Source organism: Papio anubis, chromosome 19 (genome assembly GCF_008728515.1).
Source record: "Papio anubis isolate 15944 chromosome 19, Panubis1.0, whole genome shotgun sequence".
Lineage (NCBI taxonomy): Eukaryota > Metazoa > Chordata > Mammalia > Primates > Cercopithecidae > Papio > Papio anubis.
In genome coordinates, this window is record NC_044994.1 from 4926199 (window position 1) to 4945798 (window position 19600).

Sequence of the window (19600 nt, forward strand, 5' to 3'; positions counted from 1 at the left end):
GAAGTGATACATCATGGAGCTCGGGTTGTTCTGTAGAAAAGGTAAGAAAGGGTGCAGCACTTAGGATTGGACTAGGCGTTTTCATAGATACGAAGAACAAGAATAAAAGAATACGGCAAAGAGAAAGCTAGCAGTTGAAGAGGTTGGAGTCAGAATTTGGCATGTTTATTCAAGATTTCAGAGGTCAGGCAGTTCAAGGGGACAGGCTGCAGGGTGTGGCCATCCGCTCAAGTGGAGTATGAGGGTAGTTGTTGAAATTGATTACATCTTTGAGACATGAAAGAATGACTTACGTCTATTTGAGAAAGTTTCAGAGGGGGCATTTCCATGGAGTTTAGGGAAAGAGAGCCTCGTTAGTCAAGCCTGTGTTAATCAAGTTTATTTACAATGGAATAAAGTTTCCTTAGGGCATACTACAAACGACTTGGAGCGCTGTCTGCAGTAGAAGGTGGTAGGATGGAAATGCATAGCAGGACAGAGGGGATGGAATGCGGGGGGAGCTTTGACTGGCAAGCCAGATGTTCCAGGGATGAGATTTGCTATGCTCCAGCCAACCAGCCTGCAGATGCTGAGGTGCTGGCTGATGTGGGAGGTCTGAAGCTGCCCAGCAGGTTGTGGCCAACCTCCCAGATGGCTCCAGTGATCCCCATGCCCTGGTATTTGTGCAGTCCCCTCCCATAGTGAATAGGACTGACTTCTGAAACTATAGGGTATTGTGGCAATGACAGTATATGATTTCCAAGGCTAGATCGTATCAGAAATTGTGGCTTCTGCCTTGGTCCTTTCTGAACCCCTGGGAGAAGCCAGTATTATGCTGTGGGGACAGTTAAGCAGCTGTGGACAGGCCCACATCGGGGGAAACAGAGGCCTCCCATCAACAGCCAGTCACACTTTGCCAGGCCCGCGAGTGAGCTACCTTAGAAGTTTATTTTCAGCTCCAGTCAAGCTCTCAGATGACTGCGGCCCTGACCCATTCTGATGGCCACCTCATGAGCGATCTTTGAGCCAGAATCATCCAACTAAATCATTTCTGAACTTCTGACCCACAGAAATGCTGTGAGATAATAAATGTTCATTGTTAAGTTTCCAACTTTGGGGACAATTTGTTATTCAGCAGAAGGTAACTAATGCCCATTTTCGTCCTGGCAGTAGGGTATCTTAACGAAACCTAATAATGCAGGCATGAGTTTGACCCAGTGAGCAGAGGTGGGAGGGCCCTTAGGAGAGAGCTGGGGGAGCTCACACCGTTGTTATTCACCTGCGGGGCCCACAGCTGCTCTACCTCCTGAGTGTAAAAACGATACGGCTGCCGTTTCCCTTCTGCCTCTATGTCTTAACCAAACGGCCCCTGCAGCACACCCCACCTGGAAATATACAGAGAATGGAATCCTGGAAACGCACCTCAGTCTTGCTGTGCTGACATGTTACAAAAGCATCGTGAGGGGCTGTTGTGAAGCTGACTTGGAGGAGGACTGTGCCAGGCAGTCGGAGGCAGGACCATCAGATGCCAGAGCAGTCCCAGGTTTTGAAGTGTGTGGGGGGTTCCGGACGCCACAACAGAGGGGAAGCCAGAGCACTGCGGGAAGACAGAGGAGGACTCTCAGCCAAGAGGGTGGCTTCTCTTGCTTGCGAGGGAAAGAGACTTTCTGTGTGTACTGGAAATAACAGGTCTCAATCACGCTGCGAGGCCTCGTGGGAAATCTGAAAAAGCCACAAAATGCCTGTGCCTTTGTTTCTGTCACTATTTCCATTAAAAAGTGAAATAAGTGAAAGAAAGATAAAAATCCAAGAGATTGAAAACAAGTGGCTCCAATGTGAGACCGGGGTATGATGACGCAGGGAACGATTGCGAAGTGGCTGGGTCATTAGACTCGCGCATCTCAGATCACTTCCTCGCCATGCTCAGATGAGCTGCCTTTGTGCCCAGGCTGAGGGACTGGAGCCCAGAGCCACGCCACCATCAGAGAGGGCCGAGGGCTTCACCACACTCCCCTGGTCAGGGCGAAATTCACCCACAAAGGGTACAGCGGTCCATACGTCTTCATCCCTATTCCTATATCCTGGAGAAATCATTTGGAAGAGGGACAGACAAAAATAGCAGCCGGCTAGTCTTTTAGGTGCTTAGCAAAGAGAACTGGGTGGGATGGTGGGGACCATCCTCCAGGAGGAGTCTGCGTGGGAGGCACTGAACGCAGACTCGAAGGTCTGCTGCAGTCAGCTCTTCCTAGGGGACAGAGTCCCACCCACCCAGTTTAAAGGAGGGGTCTAGAGAAACTTACACCAATCGGGGCATATAGATCGCTCAGGGTACAGCAAAGCAGTAAAGGTCTAACATGCAGATGTCCAGGTCAGTCCTCTTGGAGGGCAACCTCTGCCCTTGAAGTCTTTGGTCACCAAGATCCCCAGAGCAGGCAGGAACAGTGCCCTCCAGCCTCTCCACTTTCCACAGGGGGTGGCAGGCCAGTCCCTGTCTTGGCACTAGCGGACTCTGCTCCTCTGCCGCACTGAGGGTGCTGCCCCTCCACCTCCCATGGGCTCTGGAGGCTTCTGGCACTTGCTAGCCAGTGTGACTTTGGACAGGTGATTCAGTCTTTTCCAGCTTGAGTTTCTTCACCTGTCAGGTGGGTTTCGTCGTCGTACCTGGCTCGTGTTTTGGGAGCATGTGCTACCACACGGGAAGGTGCTCTGCATGGTGTCTGGCTCACAAGAGGTGTTCGACAGAGCTTCGTCTCTGTCAGCTCTTGGCAATCGTTAACACAGCCTAAAACCCAAGCTAAATGCAAGCTGCAAGGCCACCGTGCACCTGCCTTCTGTGCCAGCGGCTAGAGCCGGGGTGGCGCGGAGTACGAGCCCTGCTGATCTCTCCATGTGTGGCCATATTTCCCTTCTGGTGGGAACTTGTTCAGCTCGGCGTCCTCAAATGCACTCTGATTCTCTAACCCTTTACAAACTGTTCTCTCAGTAAGTCTTAGGTTGGCCTGAGGCATACAGAAGAGAGATATTATACCCTGGAGACCGAGGGGAAACAGAGAAAGGCAGAGGATGCTCCAGTTAGCAAGTCCCCGCCATGGCCCCTGACCTGGCTGCCCCACAAGGTCAGGGCTCATGCCCTACGGTGCAGGTTCATGGCTGAGCCTCCTCCGCACCAGGGCAGGCCACTGTGACGGTCCCAGTGCTCTCAAAAAACATTTGAGAGATGAACACTCTCTCAAAAAACTCTACTCTACCTGCTCCCACAAACAGGCCCCGGCCGCACTCTCTCCCTCTGTGCGCTGGCGTGACGGGTGCGGCCTCCACCGCCTGTGCGCTGGGACACCAGGAACATGCCACGGCTGCTTACGGGTCATCATTTATTGAGTTGAGAATTCACATAAAGTAACATCATACAGAAAATCGTTTCCAGGCCTCAAGAAAAATGACTGTCACTCACTGTGCTTCACAAAAATTTCTTTTAATGAATAAATAATTTGATGAAATCAAAAATATTTACAATATAAACACACGGAAAAGCTCTAGGTCCGTGAATCCGATCGTCGAGTTTTGCATTTTGTGAACTGAGTCCTCCTCCAAGCTTTTCCCTTGGAAACAATACAAATCTGATAGAAACGACGACTCATACAACATGTCTTTGTTCATTACACATTTATCTGTTAGTCCTGGAAAGCTACATAAGCATATATTATGCAACATGTTAAAGTACAAATATTACCTAAAATAATATATTATCATAATGCCAGACAGCATTCTCCACAGAACAAAAACACACTCAGCTGTAACAATAACGAGGGTCACGGGCCACAAAATAATACCCCAAAGGTACAAATTCCTTCATAAGAATATAGTTGTGCTCTTCAGTTTACCAGATGTCTACGCTGCTCTAGGAAGCCGGTGGCAAGGAGTACGGGATTTGGCGACTGTGGCTGTGTGTGTGTTTCTGTCAGGCAGCAGCATTACTGGGGTTGGGCAGTGCAAGCAGTTTTAGAAACACTTTCTTGGGCTCTTAAAAAGAGCCAATTATGCAAAGCAAAATAAGCATATTGAGAAGTCTTCATCTCTTCTGCACAAATACCACGGAACGTCTTGGCTTTGTGGTATGAAAGGGATTGTTTGCAGAGCTGTTTACGCCATCAGCCAGAATTCAAGTATTCCAGGGCCACCTCGTAGCAGAACTTGTACTGATCCTGGAAAACAGGAGGGAAAAGTGTCAGCTCAAGAATATCTCAACGCTGTTCCTAGTAAAGCAATTACTGCAGAGTAGGGTCTTAATGGGAAGACATCAATCTGGGAAGCATTTGAATTAGACATGAATCAGAAAGTCACGGTTCTGAACTCCAGAGACATTCACTGTTTGGAGATGCTCTCCACAATGCTGGGTGAAAGGTATTTTGCTACCTGTGCTGGCTAGAATTCCCGGAAGGTTCTGGACACTGGGAACTCTAAATATGTTTGTCCACACATGTGATTTCCAGGATATCAACATACTGAGCTTCGTGCAGGAGGGTCAGGGATAGAAGAAAAGGTAACGAGTGCTTGAGGAAATGCCTTCGTGCCATCTCTCACAAGGCCCTTGGTACCTAGACGAGGCCTTACGCGTGATCCAGTTTTACCTTTGACTTTCAGTCTGTAGGAATTCCTCAATCTCATGAGAATTTCATCAGCACCTCCTGAATACCAAGCCGCTTGACCTGGTCCCTGATTTTGAGAAGTCCATGATCCAGTGAGGAGGATGAGACAGGTAACCCAATGACAACACACGAGGCGGAATGGTCCCTATCATGTGCGGTGGGCTCAGGGGAGGGCAGGTCTTCTCAGGGAAGATGGCAGTGGGAAGTAGGTGGAGAGCACCTTCCCCAGAGGATGGAACTGATGCATGGAGTGTGGAAGCAGCCTTGGTTTGCCCTGGACGGTCCTGGCTTCTGCCTGTTGTCTTGGCATAATCCTCTTTCACTCTCAAAGTGCCCTAGTTTGGATATAGTATGTGGCCATCCTCACCAGTTACTTAAAACAGGCATTCCAGGTAGAGGCAACAGGACGAGGAAAGGTGCAGAAGGGGAAATGTTCGAGATCCTCTGGGACCCACAGACCAGTTCTTCATCAGGCAGGGAATTAATTTCTCCCTCCTAGCTTTCTTTCTTTTTTTTTTTTTTTAAAGAAACAGGGCCCTTTGTCACCCAAGCTGGAGGGTGGTGGCACAATCATGGCTCATCGCAGCCTCGAACTCCTGGCCTCAGGCAATCCTCCCACCTCAGCCTCCTGATTAGCTGGGACTATCAGCATCAGCCACCGCACCCAGCATTGGATTCATTTTTCTTGAGTTCAGCTTTCCTGGATCATGTACCTTGGCCTGAGCAAGCCCTGCACAAGGTCCTGGCTGAGGTGTGGTCTCGGGTGGCCGGGGAGAGCATTCTGCACCTCTATGCATGGAGTGTGCTGACAGAACCAAGCCTGGGAGTGGTCTCTGAACCCAGCAGCGGGACACATGGCTTGAGGAAGCCTCTGCCTGCCACCTGGCAGGAGCCCGGCCCCGGAGAGCGCCTCCGCAAATGGAAGGCTCTCTTCCACCTCTGGCGGAGACAAGCTTCCACATGTGCGAGTGAGGTTCAGCATCACCGTCTCTACCCATCACAGCCACAACCAAGGAAATGCATCTATTATTTTTCATTTTGCCAAATTAATTGAAAATGTCTAGTATTTCTTAAGTGCCTCCTAATTTGTCACTGAAATTTCCTTTTCTTCACCTACACTGTTCTGTAAATACCCCAGTAGTAGTCTAACCTATTTATTTGAGGACAAGGGCCATAGTTTATCCCTCTTTGTGTAATGTAACAGTCTCTAGCTCAGAACTGACACAGCTGAGAGTCTAAGTCGGCCGCATGTACACATGAAAACAAGCAGCATATGATCCAACTCAATACACATGTACTGCTAGAGACTGGGGGTTTTATGACACAGTCAGTTCTCTGGGAGGTCACGATCCAGAGGCAAAGACAGAGAACAAGGAGATCATTTCAATCACTGACAGTGCCACGAGATTAACATCAGTGGCAAGAAAATCACAGGTGTTAGCGAGGGCGTGGAGAAAGCGAACCCTCATACACAGCTGGAGGGAATGTCAAATGGCACAGCCACTTTGGAAGACCGTCTGACAGCTCCTCAAAAGGTTAAACACAGAATTCCCATAGGACCCAGCAATTCTACTACTAGGTATACAACTAAGGAAACTGAAAACGTATGTCTACACCAAAACTTTGTAAACAAATGTTCACAGAGCATTATTCCCAACAGCCAACAAAGGTAAACAACTCAAATGTACATCAATAAAATGCAGTATAGCCATAAAGTGAAATATTACTTGGCTATGAAAAGGAATGAAGTACTAATACATGCTACAACGTGGATGAATTGAAGCATGGATGAATCTGCTGAGTGAAAGAAATCAGATTTGAAAGGGCACACACTCCTTTTCCATGAAACGCCCAGCATATGCAAATCTATAAAGACCGGAAGCCAATGGGTGGTTGCCAGAGCCTGGAAGTGAGTAACGGGGAGTGGCTACAAGTAGGTCTAGGATTTCTTTGAGGGGACTAAGGGGGTGATGGAAATGTTAAACATTTGGATTGTGGCGATGGTTGCATAACTCTGTGAATATACTGAAAACCAGTGAATGACATACTTTAAAAGGGGATTTTTTTTTTATTTGGGGTACATGTGCTTATTTGTTACACAGGTATTATACATGTAATGGTGGGGAGTGGGCTTCTAGGGTATTCACCCCCCAAATGAATGTTCATATTGCATTACACAGCTGGTAGGAATGCAAAACACTGGAAACTGATTACAACTGAACGTTATACCCAGTAGGTAATTTTTCAACCTCTCCTCCCTGCTTTTGGAGTTCCCAGTGTCTATTGTTTCCATCTAAAAGTGGAAATGTTATGGTATACATATTATATTCCAATAAAGCCTTATTAAAAATGCTTATTCCATGATGTGAATCCTACCTTTAGTGTCTATCAAGGGCTCAGGTGGGACCGGAACTGGGCAGACTCTGACATAGGAAACATGAATCCAGTTGTTCTCTGCTTTTTAGAGAGTCATGGTGCTCCACACTGACCAGGAGCCTTAGGTCCTATTAACCATCCCCGAGATCCTGGCTAATCCAGTCCCCTCTGGTCATAAAACAGGGGGTTGGATCACATTTAAGGTTCCCTTCCAGCTTTCTCAATTTAGAACTTTAGGACTTGGTTTGCCTTTAAAGTAAGTCTGATGACATATGAGAAGGTGTTCCTAAAATTATCTCCTGGTGCAAATAACAAATATTTTGCTAGCCTGTCATTTCCCTTAAATAGACCACTTTTTCCATACACAATGAAATGCCAATAAAGATAGAAGTTTTTTTTAACTTTTTAACTGGAAAAAATTATTACTTGCCCTAGGCAAATCAGATTTCTGATTCATATTCTAGTATTTATTATTTCAGAATTTGATACTTTTATTTTCAAAATATTTAAAACAGATAATTTGAATTTCAAAATTCCAAAAGGCCACGTTGTCAGATCACCAGGCTGACATGTTGGCTATGAAGTGCTCCCGTCATTTCTCCGCTTTTGTGAATCACAGGAACCATTTTTTTTGTAATGGAAATCTACATGGTCCAATCCCTTACTGCATAAAAATGATTTTATACAAGCCTAATTGTGCAATTCATTTCAGTGCCTACTCAGAGCCATCCTTTTAACATATTAAAATGCACCTAGTGGGGAGATGGGGCTGCAGCCCTCAGGCCACAACACAGGCTGGAAACTCAGGAGGGATTTTGGGCTTCGCTTCGAAGGAGCTGCTGCTTGGAAGTCACCGAAGCTGCCCTGTCTCAGGCATGACTGTAATTTTCAAAATGAATTCTCCCTCTCCCACCTTATCCTTCCTGAGCAAGCGGCCAGTCCCCATAGATTCTGTGATGACTGGTTTCTGAATCAGAAAAATAAGGGGAAGGAGAAGGAAGACCATAAATCGCTGTGCCCCCTCCCCCAAGCACCTGGGTAAATGCCTGAATCTTCCGACACTGGAAACTGATTACATTTGATCACCAGGTACAGGCCTGTCTTCTGCAGTTGCCTCTCTCAGCTCACTTGCTTTTGAACGGTATAATTAAGCCACATGAGCCATCCCTGTGCTCCAGGGGAAAAAGGAACGTTTACGCCTTGGTCCTGAGTGCTCCAATTTGGGCGACATTAGCTGGCTTCAGGCATGAGGAGGTGCCCTGAGTAGGGACTCAGTGGGAGCCTGGCCTGCTCCTCCTCACATCCTTGGGTCAGACCATAACCAGGGCGACCTGCTGCTATTCCTCACCAAGGCCCCTGACACTGGCCTCGCTCCCGATCAGACTTCCTGGACCTATGAGCGGGAGAAAGCAAAACCTGCAAGGGAGCTGGAAATTGAGGTTTGCTGTTAAAAGCCACTGGCTCGCTTGGTGAGGGCATCACGAGGCCAGCACACCAGTGGGCGACGTTGGGGGCCTCCATCAGGGGCCCCAGCCCTGTCGTTGTCTGCGCAGGCTGCCTGTGTCTAAGGAACTCAGGCTGGCGGCCAGCATGGGCACTTCAAACAGCACGTCAACGGCCTCCAAAGATTCAGAGAGAATAGCCTCCACCGCTGGCCTGGTTGCTTTTGAAAGTAAGGCAAGCTCCACGATTTTGGCTGGACCCTGTACTGACAGATCCTTCGGGCTGGAAAAATTCTTCTGCGTGATGTTCTGCCAGGAAGGTGGGCTGGGCCCTATTACCGTGGTGGGATCCTTCAGTTCAGTGTTCCCAGCCAGGCTGTGGCCACTCTGTGCCAAGGAGACCAATAAATTCACACCCCTGCTCAGCGAGACAGCAGCATGCCCCTGGAATGATGAATGGCTCATTCCTTTCCACTCTATCTTTAAAATACATAGGTAGAACTTTCTTCACCAAAGCCCCCTGCAAAATCCACGCCCAGTTCCTTATTGAGGCCCTGCTGAGCACAGCCACAACCTCCCCTAGGTTGGAGAGGACAGAAAGGGTGCCTCAGGTTGGAATCGGGTCTGGCTGCAGAGAATGCTCAGTCACTCAGCAGATGCTCACTGGGCAACACCTGTGAGCCAGGCTTGGCTGGTGCTGAGTGTGGGGCACGGGCTGGGCAAGTGGAATCTGGGGGTGGGGAGAGGGAATGGGGTATTAGCAAAAATTATTACAAACCTTCCTCAAGAGTGCAGGAAGACTGACTATGGGTGGATTCAAGGTGCCTGGAGTGTGGATTGGGGACCCTAGCTCAGCTCTGATTCCCACTCAGCTCCTGCACTCCCCACGCCAACACGTGCACACACACGTGCACAGCCTGTTAAACTGGCTGCAAATTTCACAGCGAGAGCTACTGAGGGGCAGCCTATACACACCAGGTGGTGGCACAAGGGCGAGAGCTGTAGGCCCCACACCACATTGCATTTTGTAGGTGAGTCCACTGCTGGCTTACTAAACGGGAGGCGAGGCTGCGTCTGCAGGGTCAGCTCTCAGTTACAGAGAGGGCAACTTGGACCTGGGCAGCAGATGCGCAGATCGGGACGGGGCTGGCTCTGGAGTAAGTGGGATGGAGGGGGACGGGCAGCGAGCTGTGAACACGCCGCACCGCCGCAGTGGCACTGCAGGGAAGGGAAAGGCCCGGGGACCCTCCAAACCAACTTTCTCAGCCCTGTGGCACGTCCATCCTGCCTGGCGAGGGTTCCATCCCAGAGCCTCTGGCTGAAGTGGGCTGGGGCACTGGTGTTTCTGAAAGCTCCTCCAGGAGTGGCAGGCGGAGAGGCAGATTCTCATGCGCAGCCTGGGCTGAAAGCGCGTCTAGAGCAGACCCGGTTCTTAAGCTAGGCTGCACGAGAGACTCACGGGGTCTTTTAACACTCGGCTGCTGCAGCCAGGCCTCTGACCAATCGAATCAGTCACTGGGTGGGCCCAGGGATGAGAATCGTTCTAAAGTTCCCAGGTGACTTCAATGGGCAGCCAGGCTTGAGAACCACGAGGGACACGTTCTTTTCTGAATCTTACAAGGCATGTGGGGGTGGACGGGGCTGTTCCCGTTACACCTGGTCTGAGATGAAGCTAGCACACACACTGATGGAGCTCTGCCCTGTTCCCAAGTCCCCTACACTTACCTGTGCCCTCTTTTTCCCAGTGCGAGAGCACACACTGCTTTACCACCCTTTCTCCTGGATTCTCCCGGCAACTCAGTAACAAATCAACCCAGGGAGGGGTTATGACCATCACCTTCCTATGGGCCCCTCCCTTTCAGACTCCCAGGTGGGGTGGGACTGCATATCCGGCTACATTCCATTTGGAATTTTCGTCCAGTGGCTTTTAGTTGTTGGTTTTTTCCCTTGCCTTTTCCACCCATTATGAACCCCGAGAGCCCCGCTGGTGTCCAGCCTCCAGGCTGGGAGACAGGTTGGGGGGCTCCTTTTGGGGTAGCTGAACATCAGCAGGCTTGGAGCTGGGAGGAGGGATTGGGGTCCGGATTTGGCTTGCACGAATGACGAAATGCTGGACTTCTTTGTAAAGGGGGTGCAGTGGCAGCACCTCCCCCGGCTTTTGTGAAGATGACTGAGTGTAACAAGTAACTCTCCGGACGAGTTCCCTAAACAGAAAAGCCCCGTAGCCTCCTGTGAATAGTATTCTTTTTTTGTTGTTTCTGATGTTACTTTTTAAAAAACAACAGCTTTGTTGAGATATAATTCACATATCATAAAACTGGCTCCTTTAAGGGATACAGTTGTAAAATAAAATTCATGGGAGGCCACTGCTTGGATGAGGCCCTGACAGACTAGACCAAACCAGAACGGAGTTCCTCGTGCTAAGTGCCACGCCGCCATCCAACTGAACTTTGAAACAGGGCAGCTTCCGGAACATCAGGAGAAGTGCAGAACCAGTCAGAAGCAGGCCGGTGTTCCCGAGCTGCCGTGATAAAGCAGCCCCTGTTTTAATCCTGTGATGGAAGGAAGTTTGAAACAACCAGTCTGCTTTGTGTTCCCTGCCTCTGCCTTCCCAAGCCCTTTTCTGCCTAGAAAGCAGCCTCCTCTTCTCTAGAAAGCTGCTCCTCCAAGCAGCTCCTTGGAGCCCTCGTTCTATTTTACAGAATGACATCTTGCCTGATTCTAGGGTCACTCATACAAGCCAATTAGATCTTCAAATTAAGTGTGTTGTAATTTTGTATTTTAACACAGTTCAGTGGTTTTCAGTATATTTAGACTTGTACACCATCTAAGACTGAAACATTCCCATCACCTCAGAAAGAAACCCTGCGCCTACTGGCGGTCACCCCATCTCCCTCTCCCCCAGCCCTCAGCAACCACCACTCTACTTTCTGTCTCATGGATTTGTCTGCTTTGAACATTTCACAGACAAGGAATCATAGAATATGTGGCCTTTTGTGACTGAATTAATATTCCTTTTTTTTTTTTTTTTGAGAAGGAGTCTTGCTCTGTCATCCAGGCTGGAGTGCAACGGTGCGATCTCAGCTCACTGCAACCTCTGCCTCTGAGTTCAAGTGATTCTCCCGCCTCAGCCTCCCAAATATCTGGGTTTACAAGTGCCTGCCACCACGCCCTGGCTAATTTTTATATTTTTAGTAAAGACAGGGTTTCACCATGTTGGTTGGCCAGGCTGGTCTCAAACTCCTGATCTCAGGTGATCCGCCCACTTTGTCCTCCCTAAGTGCTGGTGAGCCACTGCGCTTGGCAAGGCTTAATATTCTTATTCCCACTTTACAGATGAGAAAACTGAGGTTCAGGGAGGACTTTTGCGTCTCCAGTGAGTTCTAAGCTCCATGTGGGAGAGACCATATCTTCTACTTTTCTTGCATCATGTCCAGTGATGCTGCACATAGAACAGAGGCTGAGAAATAGGTGTAGAATGGCATGGAACTAAGATAAGATGCCAGGCCAGGCACCGTGGCTCATGCCTGTAATCCCAGCATTTTGAGAGGCTGAGGCAGGAGGACTGCTTCAGGCCAGGAGTTTGAGACCAGCCTGGGAAAAATAGCAAAACTCCATCTCTAAAGACATAAAAATAAGAAACCAGTCAGGCACATGCCCCTTTAGTCCCAGCTACTTGGGAGGCTGAGGTGGGAGGATGGCTTGAGCCCAGGGGTTTGAGCTATGATCACGCCACTGCACTCCGTATTAAAGTGTGTAATTACCTGCAGAGGCAGCTTTGTCAGCCCTGCCAAGGCATGTGCCAGTTATTCATTTCCTGGGCAGTGCACTAGGCTGTGCAGGGGAGTCTTCCAAAGTTCCCACCACCTCGCAGGAGATACTGTGTTTCTCTAGGCAAGACCTGCCCTCAAAGACCATTTCTATGTTAAAACAGAGCCCTGGGAACTTCAAAAGCCATTAAAGAAGGCAAAAGTGAGAAGGGAGCTGCCGGTGTGAAGCAGCCGCTTTCCTGCAGCTGGAGTCGCTTCAAAGGAGCTCAGGTGCCAGGACCCATTCTGAATCTAACTAGGCGAGTCGTGGGGAATCGCAGGCTGTGCTGTCCTTGTCCACCCTCCTGGGACCCAGTTCTTTGATGGGGACTTGAGGCTGGTTGAAGAGATGGATAACTTAGAAGCAGGGCGAAAAAAGGGTTCAGGAAAAATGCAGCTGCCCCTGCTGGATACAAAAAAAAAAATCTAGTCTTGTATGAGAAACTATTTTGCCTCCTGGCAATCCACTGGCTTTTCTCCAGAGCCCCCAAAGCGAAAAATGTGCAGAAATACATCTTTAGGGCTTTCCGGATCTCCCTGGAGAATGCCATGCTTCAGCACGAACCGATGCATCTTCCCACTCAGAAGCAATTTAGAAAAATCAGAGCTGCAAAGAGAGATGGGGAGAGACACAGCGTCCCTCTGTGCGCTCACCCGCCCTGGCAGGGAGGATAGAGCGGCAGCATTTGCCTGTTCTGAATGGAAGGGCCCATGAGGGATGCAGCCGCACACGTGAGGTATAAGAACTGGTGGGGCCAGGGCGAGGGCCCCTCTATTGCACCCCAGCCTGAAGCGCCCCCAGGGCTGTCTGGCACATGCTCGTCATCCTCTGAAGACGCAGCTAAGTAGACTCAGGACACTGCCCTTTTCAGCTGCTGGCGCAACATTTTGTGCTTAGGACACACTCGGGCCTCAGATGGCCTGTGATGCCCAATAAAACTGTACCAGACTTTATCACCCCGACCTAAGCTAATTTAATTATCTCAGCCAACATACACAGGTATCAACACCAAACCAAACAGAAGTCGTATTTACAGACAAAACCAAATGACAACAGGTCCTATTCAGTTCTGGAAGCTTCAAACCCACTGAGAAGAGCACAGTGACTTTTTTCTCTGTCACCCGGTATTATCTAATACCCTAACAGCCACTGTGACAGATATGTCACACAGTTTTCTCCGGAAATTGTGAAACTTTCCTACATTTCTCAGACCCTGACCTTATCCTCCAACTGGTGCTGACCTTTGGTCTGGGCACCCAGAAATCCTATCTTCTCCATTAGGGTCACACATAACTACACAAAGTCCTAAGTTATTACAGAATCGTGGATTGGGACCGCAAGCTCCCTTCTGGTTCAGCCACCTAAGCCTCCATTTATTTCATGAAAAATCACCCCCGTCCTCTAACGTGCACCACTGATTTGGTAAAAGCCCCATCATTCCTGCCCGTAAAACCTGGTGAGTGGTGAAAGCTGCGGCCGGAGCCATTACAGGAAAGGCCTGCAAGGACCTGTTTCTAATGATCTGCTTAATTCAGGCTGCAGTGAGAAGGAAGTGACATTTTTTTTGATCAAGGTCAGCTGTGCCCAAGTACCAGCCAGAGTCTCCAGGCTGCATACCTGTCCCTGAATTACTGAGGTTAACTACTGCACGAAGCCACAGTCAGAATATTTCATTCATGCATTTGTTTCTACCCTCTGCCGGCCCAAACTCAGGCCTCCGCCGACAGCATGGCCACTCTTTGCTCAACTGCCTCCGTCCTGGAAGACTGGGAATTCCATGGTGGTAGAACTCTTTACCATTCAGGCCGGGATGCAGGGAGGGAGACGGTCCTAGTGAAGCCCCACACCAGCCCTTCAACAACCCACAGGAAATCCGTTACTATGTCCAGGGCACTTAGAGCCCTTCTGCCAGGCCACTGACGGCATCACGCCTGGCAGACTCCTACACTCTCTACAACCACCTCTCCCCTTTCCAATTTCCAAAACCTTCACATCTCTCTGCATGCTGGCTACCTCCATGAGCTAATAGTATCCCTAGTTTACAAAACTAAAACCTAGAGGAGTTAACTGATTTGCTTAAGGACACTTAAATGACAAGACTAATGTGTTGGGGTCACCTAACTAGAATTAGCAGCAGAGTTGAGACTAGAATTTGGGTTTCCGTGGGCGCCCTGTAGGGTGGGGAGGAGGGGAGCAGGAGTCTGGGGAGCACAGTCCTTTCTGCCCCTTCCAGAAGCCAACATGCTAACAGCTGATGGAGCCAAGCAGGTGTGCCACATTCCCCGACCAGCAGCCATGCTTCTTGGAAATGGAGCAGCTCCTCAGGCACGAGACATGTATCTGGGCAAAGCAGATGCCCTGGAGAGTGGTTCGTGCTGAGCGGGACACGTTTGGGAGCTCGTTGTCATTGGTCACTACTATTAGCCAGCCCGCAGCACTGCTATTATGACTTCTTAAACTGCATGGGGACCACGGCTACTTTCTCCAACTCAGCTTGACTTTCAACTCCCTCTTAAGTCCCTTTATTTTAATTTTTAACATTAACCCCAGTGCTGTGACGCCGTGGACCTGGGAACACTGGCTTTGGAGCTTGTCACATCGGCCACCTCTTTCTCCCTCTCCTGCCCCCAAGCCATTTTCCAACCTTGGATTAGTCCTGCTGTTTCCTTCAGCTCCTTCCTCCGCTCACAGAGAACTGCAAAAACCTAATCTAAAAGCTCCCTCCTTTAAACTATTCTAGAGTCACAGTGGTTGGCATTTCAACAGCTCCACATAAAAAGAGATTTCATAAAATACTCTTAAGAAAATAATTGCACATTGTCCTTTGTTTCTCATCTCCTTTAATCCTTTTCTCAGATATGGCCACCATAATTAAATGCAATATTCTGGATGTCAAACTAAAATTCACAGCTTTGATAAATATTAGGCGATTAAGCTATTTATAAAATATATAATTTGAAAATCTGGCATTTCACATACTATGATTATTTCTTCTCTGTGAAGACGAAGTGCTTAGCCACGTGGAAGGCACTGCCAGGAAGGGAAGTTAATAAGGATGCTCACTTGTGAGTTTCAGCTATTTCCCTATTTCCAATGAGCTGGAGACAAAGTCTCCTTGTGAAGAACAAAGAGAGGAAGAGGGAGAACAAGAAAGAAGGAAAAAAGCCCTACATGCCAAGTGATTACATTGTGATTTTGAAAATGAGTCTCTTCCTCTACGCATCAGTCTCCCTGCGAATCTGGGAGCTGGCGTGGATTCTAATGCTCATGGAGGGTCTCATGGAACAGCTCAGAGGGGGTGTCCTACCAGGAGGTCGACCATGTTGGGCTTGTTGTTCCTCAGTGTCTTCACAGCGTGGAAGACATCCACGGTTCTCTGGTGCCGGAGCATCTCACACACGATGCTGATGGCGCAGAACGTCCCACTGCGGCCTCCGCCGTTCCTGTTATGAAAGAGATCAGATGGCTGCACTTTACACTGCATCTCGCAAACACCTGTGGAAACGAGGTGTTGAAACCCTGGCCAACCAGTAACAAGGAAGGGCTCTGAGGCTGAAGGACCGCCTACCTGGGCAGGTGCTTTTAATTAAAGCAAACAGAGCAAGCCATCCGCAATGTTTGGCCACAGGTCACCTGACTGAGAGCCTCTCCCAGCTCCACTCAGCCCTGGTCACATTCTCTGATACAGCACTTCATCGATAAGGGCCCAGGTAGAAAATTTTCAGTGAACCTTATTTAGGGTCTGCCAGGAAAATTGGTGTGACAAGTATGGGTTATGTTCAAAGACATATCTGGCCTTCAAAAACATTCATTAGCGGCCAGGCGCAGTGGCTCATGCCTGTAATCCCAGCACTTTGGGAGTCCGAGGCAGGTGGATCACCAGGTCAGGAGATCGAGACCATCCTGGCTAACATGGTGAAAACCTGTCTCTACTTAAAAAATACAAAAAAGTAGCCAGGCGTGGTGTTAGGCGCCTGTAGTCCCAGCTATTTGGGAGGCTGAGGCAGGAGAATGGCGTGAACCCAGGAGGCGGAGCTTGCAGTGAGCCCAGATTGTGCTACTGCACTCCAGCCTGGGTGACAGAATGAGACTCCATCTCAAAAACAACAACAACAACAAAACATCCATTAGCATTTCATTATTTATCTATAAAACATAGAGGCAATTTTTAAAGAAAACTTTTTACTCTGAACCCATTTTAGATGTGCAGAAATGCTGTAAAAATCGCATAGAGAATGCATATCCAGCCTCCCTGATGTGAACACCTCACATGTCCACAGCACATTATGCAAACCAAGAACGTGATGCTGGGACAATACTATTAACTAAACCACAGACTGTAGCCACATCTCACTAGTTCCTCCACGAATGTCCTTTTTCTGGTCCAGGATCCAATCGTGGATGTAGCTGTCCTATCCCCTTAGCTTCCTTCAGTCAGTAACACTTCCTCAGTCTTTCCTTGTGTTTCCTGACCTTGACACTTTTGAAGAGCACCGATCAGTGATTTTGTAGAATATAAAGAATGTGGAACTCAGAAGTAGAAAGTAGCTGTCTTCCCCAGCCACCATCTGAGAAGTCATCACAAACTACAACGTGTAGACCATCCCTTCATTTGGGTTTGTCTGATGTCTTCTCATGGCTGGAAACAAGGCCGTGCATTTCGGTAAGAAAACCAGAGAGGGGATGTTACCTCCTCCCAGGGGTTCAGGATGTTCCTGTGTCTTATTACTGGTGATGTTCACTTGCTCACTTGTTAAGACGGTGTCCGCCAGATTTTCTCACTATAAAGTTATCATCTTTCTCTTTGCAGTCAATAAATATCTGGGGGGAAGATATTTGGGACTATGCAAATATCTGGTTTCTCGCCCACTGATCTGAGCATCCGTTGGTGGATCTTGTCTGCAACAATTAATTATCACTGCGGTGTTTGCCTAATGGTGATTTCTTGTTTCCCTCTCTTTGAAGATTCTACCCTAAGAAAGAGCTGTCTCTTTTTCCCCATTAAATTATTTATTTGCTTATTTATGATTTATTTCAGTGTGAGCTTATACATAATGTTATTCTATCAGCTAAAATCCGATGGTACTAATATTGATTTTGTTCACATTGTTTCAGCTCCAACAGTGTAGCTCTTTTGTTCTTTTCTGACAAGCCCCCAACCTTTCTTCTTTCTTTACTTTCTGCAACCACATGATGGTCCAGGCTCATTCCACACTATTCCTGCACCAACTCTGCAGTCCCTTTTTTTTTTTTTTTTTTTGAGACAGAGTCTCACTCTGTCGCCCAGGCTGGAGTGCAGTGGAGAGATCTTGGCTCACTGCAAGCTCCGCCTCCTGGGTTCACGCCATTCTCCTGCCTCAGCCTCCCATGTAGCTGGGACTACAGGCGCCGCCACCACGCTCGGCTAGTTTTTTTTGTATTTTTTTTTAGTAGAGACGGAGTTTCACTGTGTTAGCCAGGATGGTCTCGATCTCCTGACCTTGTGATCCGCCCACCTCGGCCTCCCAAAGTGCTGGGATTACAGGTGTGAGCCACCGCGCCCGGCCATGGGACCTTTTTATTTTTAAACACAGTATAAGTATCATACCTAAAATAACAAACATTACTGTTTTAAAATAATCAAATTTCTAGTCTGTGTTCCAATTTCCCAGATTGTTTCTTTCAGCTGCTTTTTAAAAAATCCACATTTAGGCAAAGGCCACAGATTGGATTTGGTTGGTATGTCTTGCAAATTTGTTTTAATCTGTGAGCTCCTCTCTGCTCTCTCTTTTTTCTTGGGAATTTATTTGTTGAGGAAACAAGGTCATCTGTCCCGTACAGAGTCCCACATCCTAGATTTTTCTCATTCATCACATCTCTGTGGTATCATTTAACATGCTGCTTTCTAACTCTGTATTTCCTGTAAATTGGTAGGTAGTTCCAGGGCTTGATAAGAATTCAAGATTTATTTATTTATACAAGGATACTTAAAGTATACTTTCATTAGGAAGCAAGCCAAAAATATCTGGTTGTCCCTTTGTTTTATGGTTTTAAGAGTGATCATCGTGTTCGGATATCAGCTTCATCAGCCCATTATGAAATTCCGAATCAGCTTTTTAACTGAAGTATAATATACCTACAATGAAGACCATTAGTAGATAGCTCACTCAATTTTTACCAATGCATATACCACGTAACCACCACTTAGATCAAGATACAAACCACGGTCAGTCCCCAAGAGGCTCCCTCACATTCCTTCCTCAACAATACCATCAGTATCACCAAAAAGAATCCATTCTTAAGCCTAGCATCATCAATTGCTTTTGCCTGTTCTTCAGCTTTGTGTAAATGGAACCATATACTATGTCTTCTCCTGAGACTGGCTTATTTCACGCTGTGTTGTCTGTGTGAGAATCACCCACGGTGTTATATTGGTAGTTTATTCTTTTATATGGCTAAGGAGAATTCCACTGAATGAATACCCACTGTACAATTTATCCAACAGCTGATGAATGTTTGGGCTGTTTCTAGTTTGTAAATATTATGAGTAAACCTGTGATAAGCTTATCTTTTGGCAGATGATTCATTTCTGCAGTCATTTCTCTAAGAACAGAAGAGCTCAGCCTCAGAGTGCCTGTATGCTTAGCTTTGGTAAATGCTGTCAGTTTCCAAATGGTTGTACAGTATTTACTTCCTTCCTACAGTGTATGAGAGTTCCAGTTACTCCACAGCTTCACTAACACTTGGGATTATTATTTATTTGTCTGTCTTTAAAATTTCAGCCATTCTGGTGAGTACACAGTGGCATCTGATCCTGGTTTGAATGTGGATTTGCCTAAAAACGAGTAACGTTGAGTAACTTTTCTATGCTTATTGGCTATTTGGGACTTCTTTTTTTTTTTTTTTTTCTTCTTCAATGAAGTACCTGTCAAGTTTTTTGCCCATTTAATAAATTGAGTTGTCTATCATTTTCCTATTGGCTTGCAGTACAGCAGTTAATAAGACATTGTAGCCGAGTCCTGTGTCAGACACCTGTATTAGAAAACTCTCCTCCCACTGCCTTGCTTTTTCACCCTCTTATTGACGTCTTTTGATGAAGAGAAGGGTTTAATTTTAATGAAAGTCCAATTTGTCAGTATTTCTTTTAAGGCTAGTGTTCTGTGTCCTGTTTAACAAATCTACCTGTGGTCATAGAGATTTTCTCCTGTGTTTTCTTCTAGAAGCTTTGTTGTTTCACTTTCCCTGTTTGGTCTACCATCTATCTGAAAGGGATTCTGTACATGGAGTGAGGGAGACCAATGTGTCCAGGCAGTCTCCCCCACCCTCTGCAGTGCTGTGTTGCAATGGCATCTTTGTTGTAAGTCAGAT

General features: G+C 47.6%; 1 protein-coding gene across 10 annotated transcripts in view; it reads right to left on the bottom strand.

Moving 5' to 3' along the window:
* Window positions 1–3430: 3430 nt before the first annotated feature.
* The window catches only part of PTPRM (protein tyrosine phosphatase receptor type M), an 837547-nt gene continuing 821377 nt past the window's right edge, over window positions 3431–19600 (bottom strand). For 9 of the 10 annotated variants that reach the window (XM_017951542.3, XM_017951543.3, XM_021929846.2 and 6 more), the window contains 2 exons: window positions 15561–15696; window positions 3431–4181 (listed from right to left, as the gene is read on the bottom strand). In XM_017951542.3, coding sequence (XP_017807031.1) covers window positions 4128–4181; window positions 15561–15696 — 190 coding nt within the window. In that variant the 3' untranslated portion in view covers window positions 3431–4127. The remainder of the gene's footprint in view (window positions 4182–15560; window positions 15697–19600) is intronic. The other variant, XM_009192401.4, reaches the window with a different exon arrangement.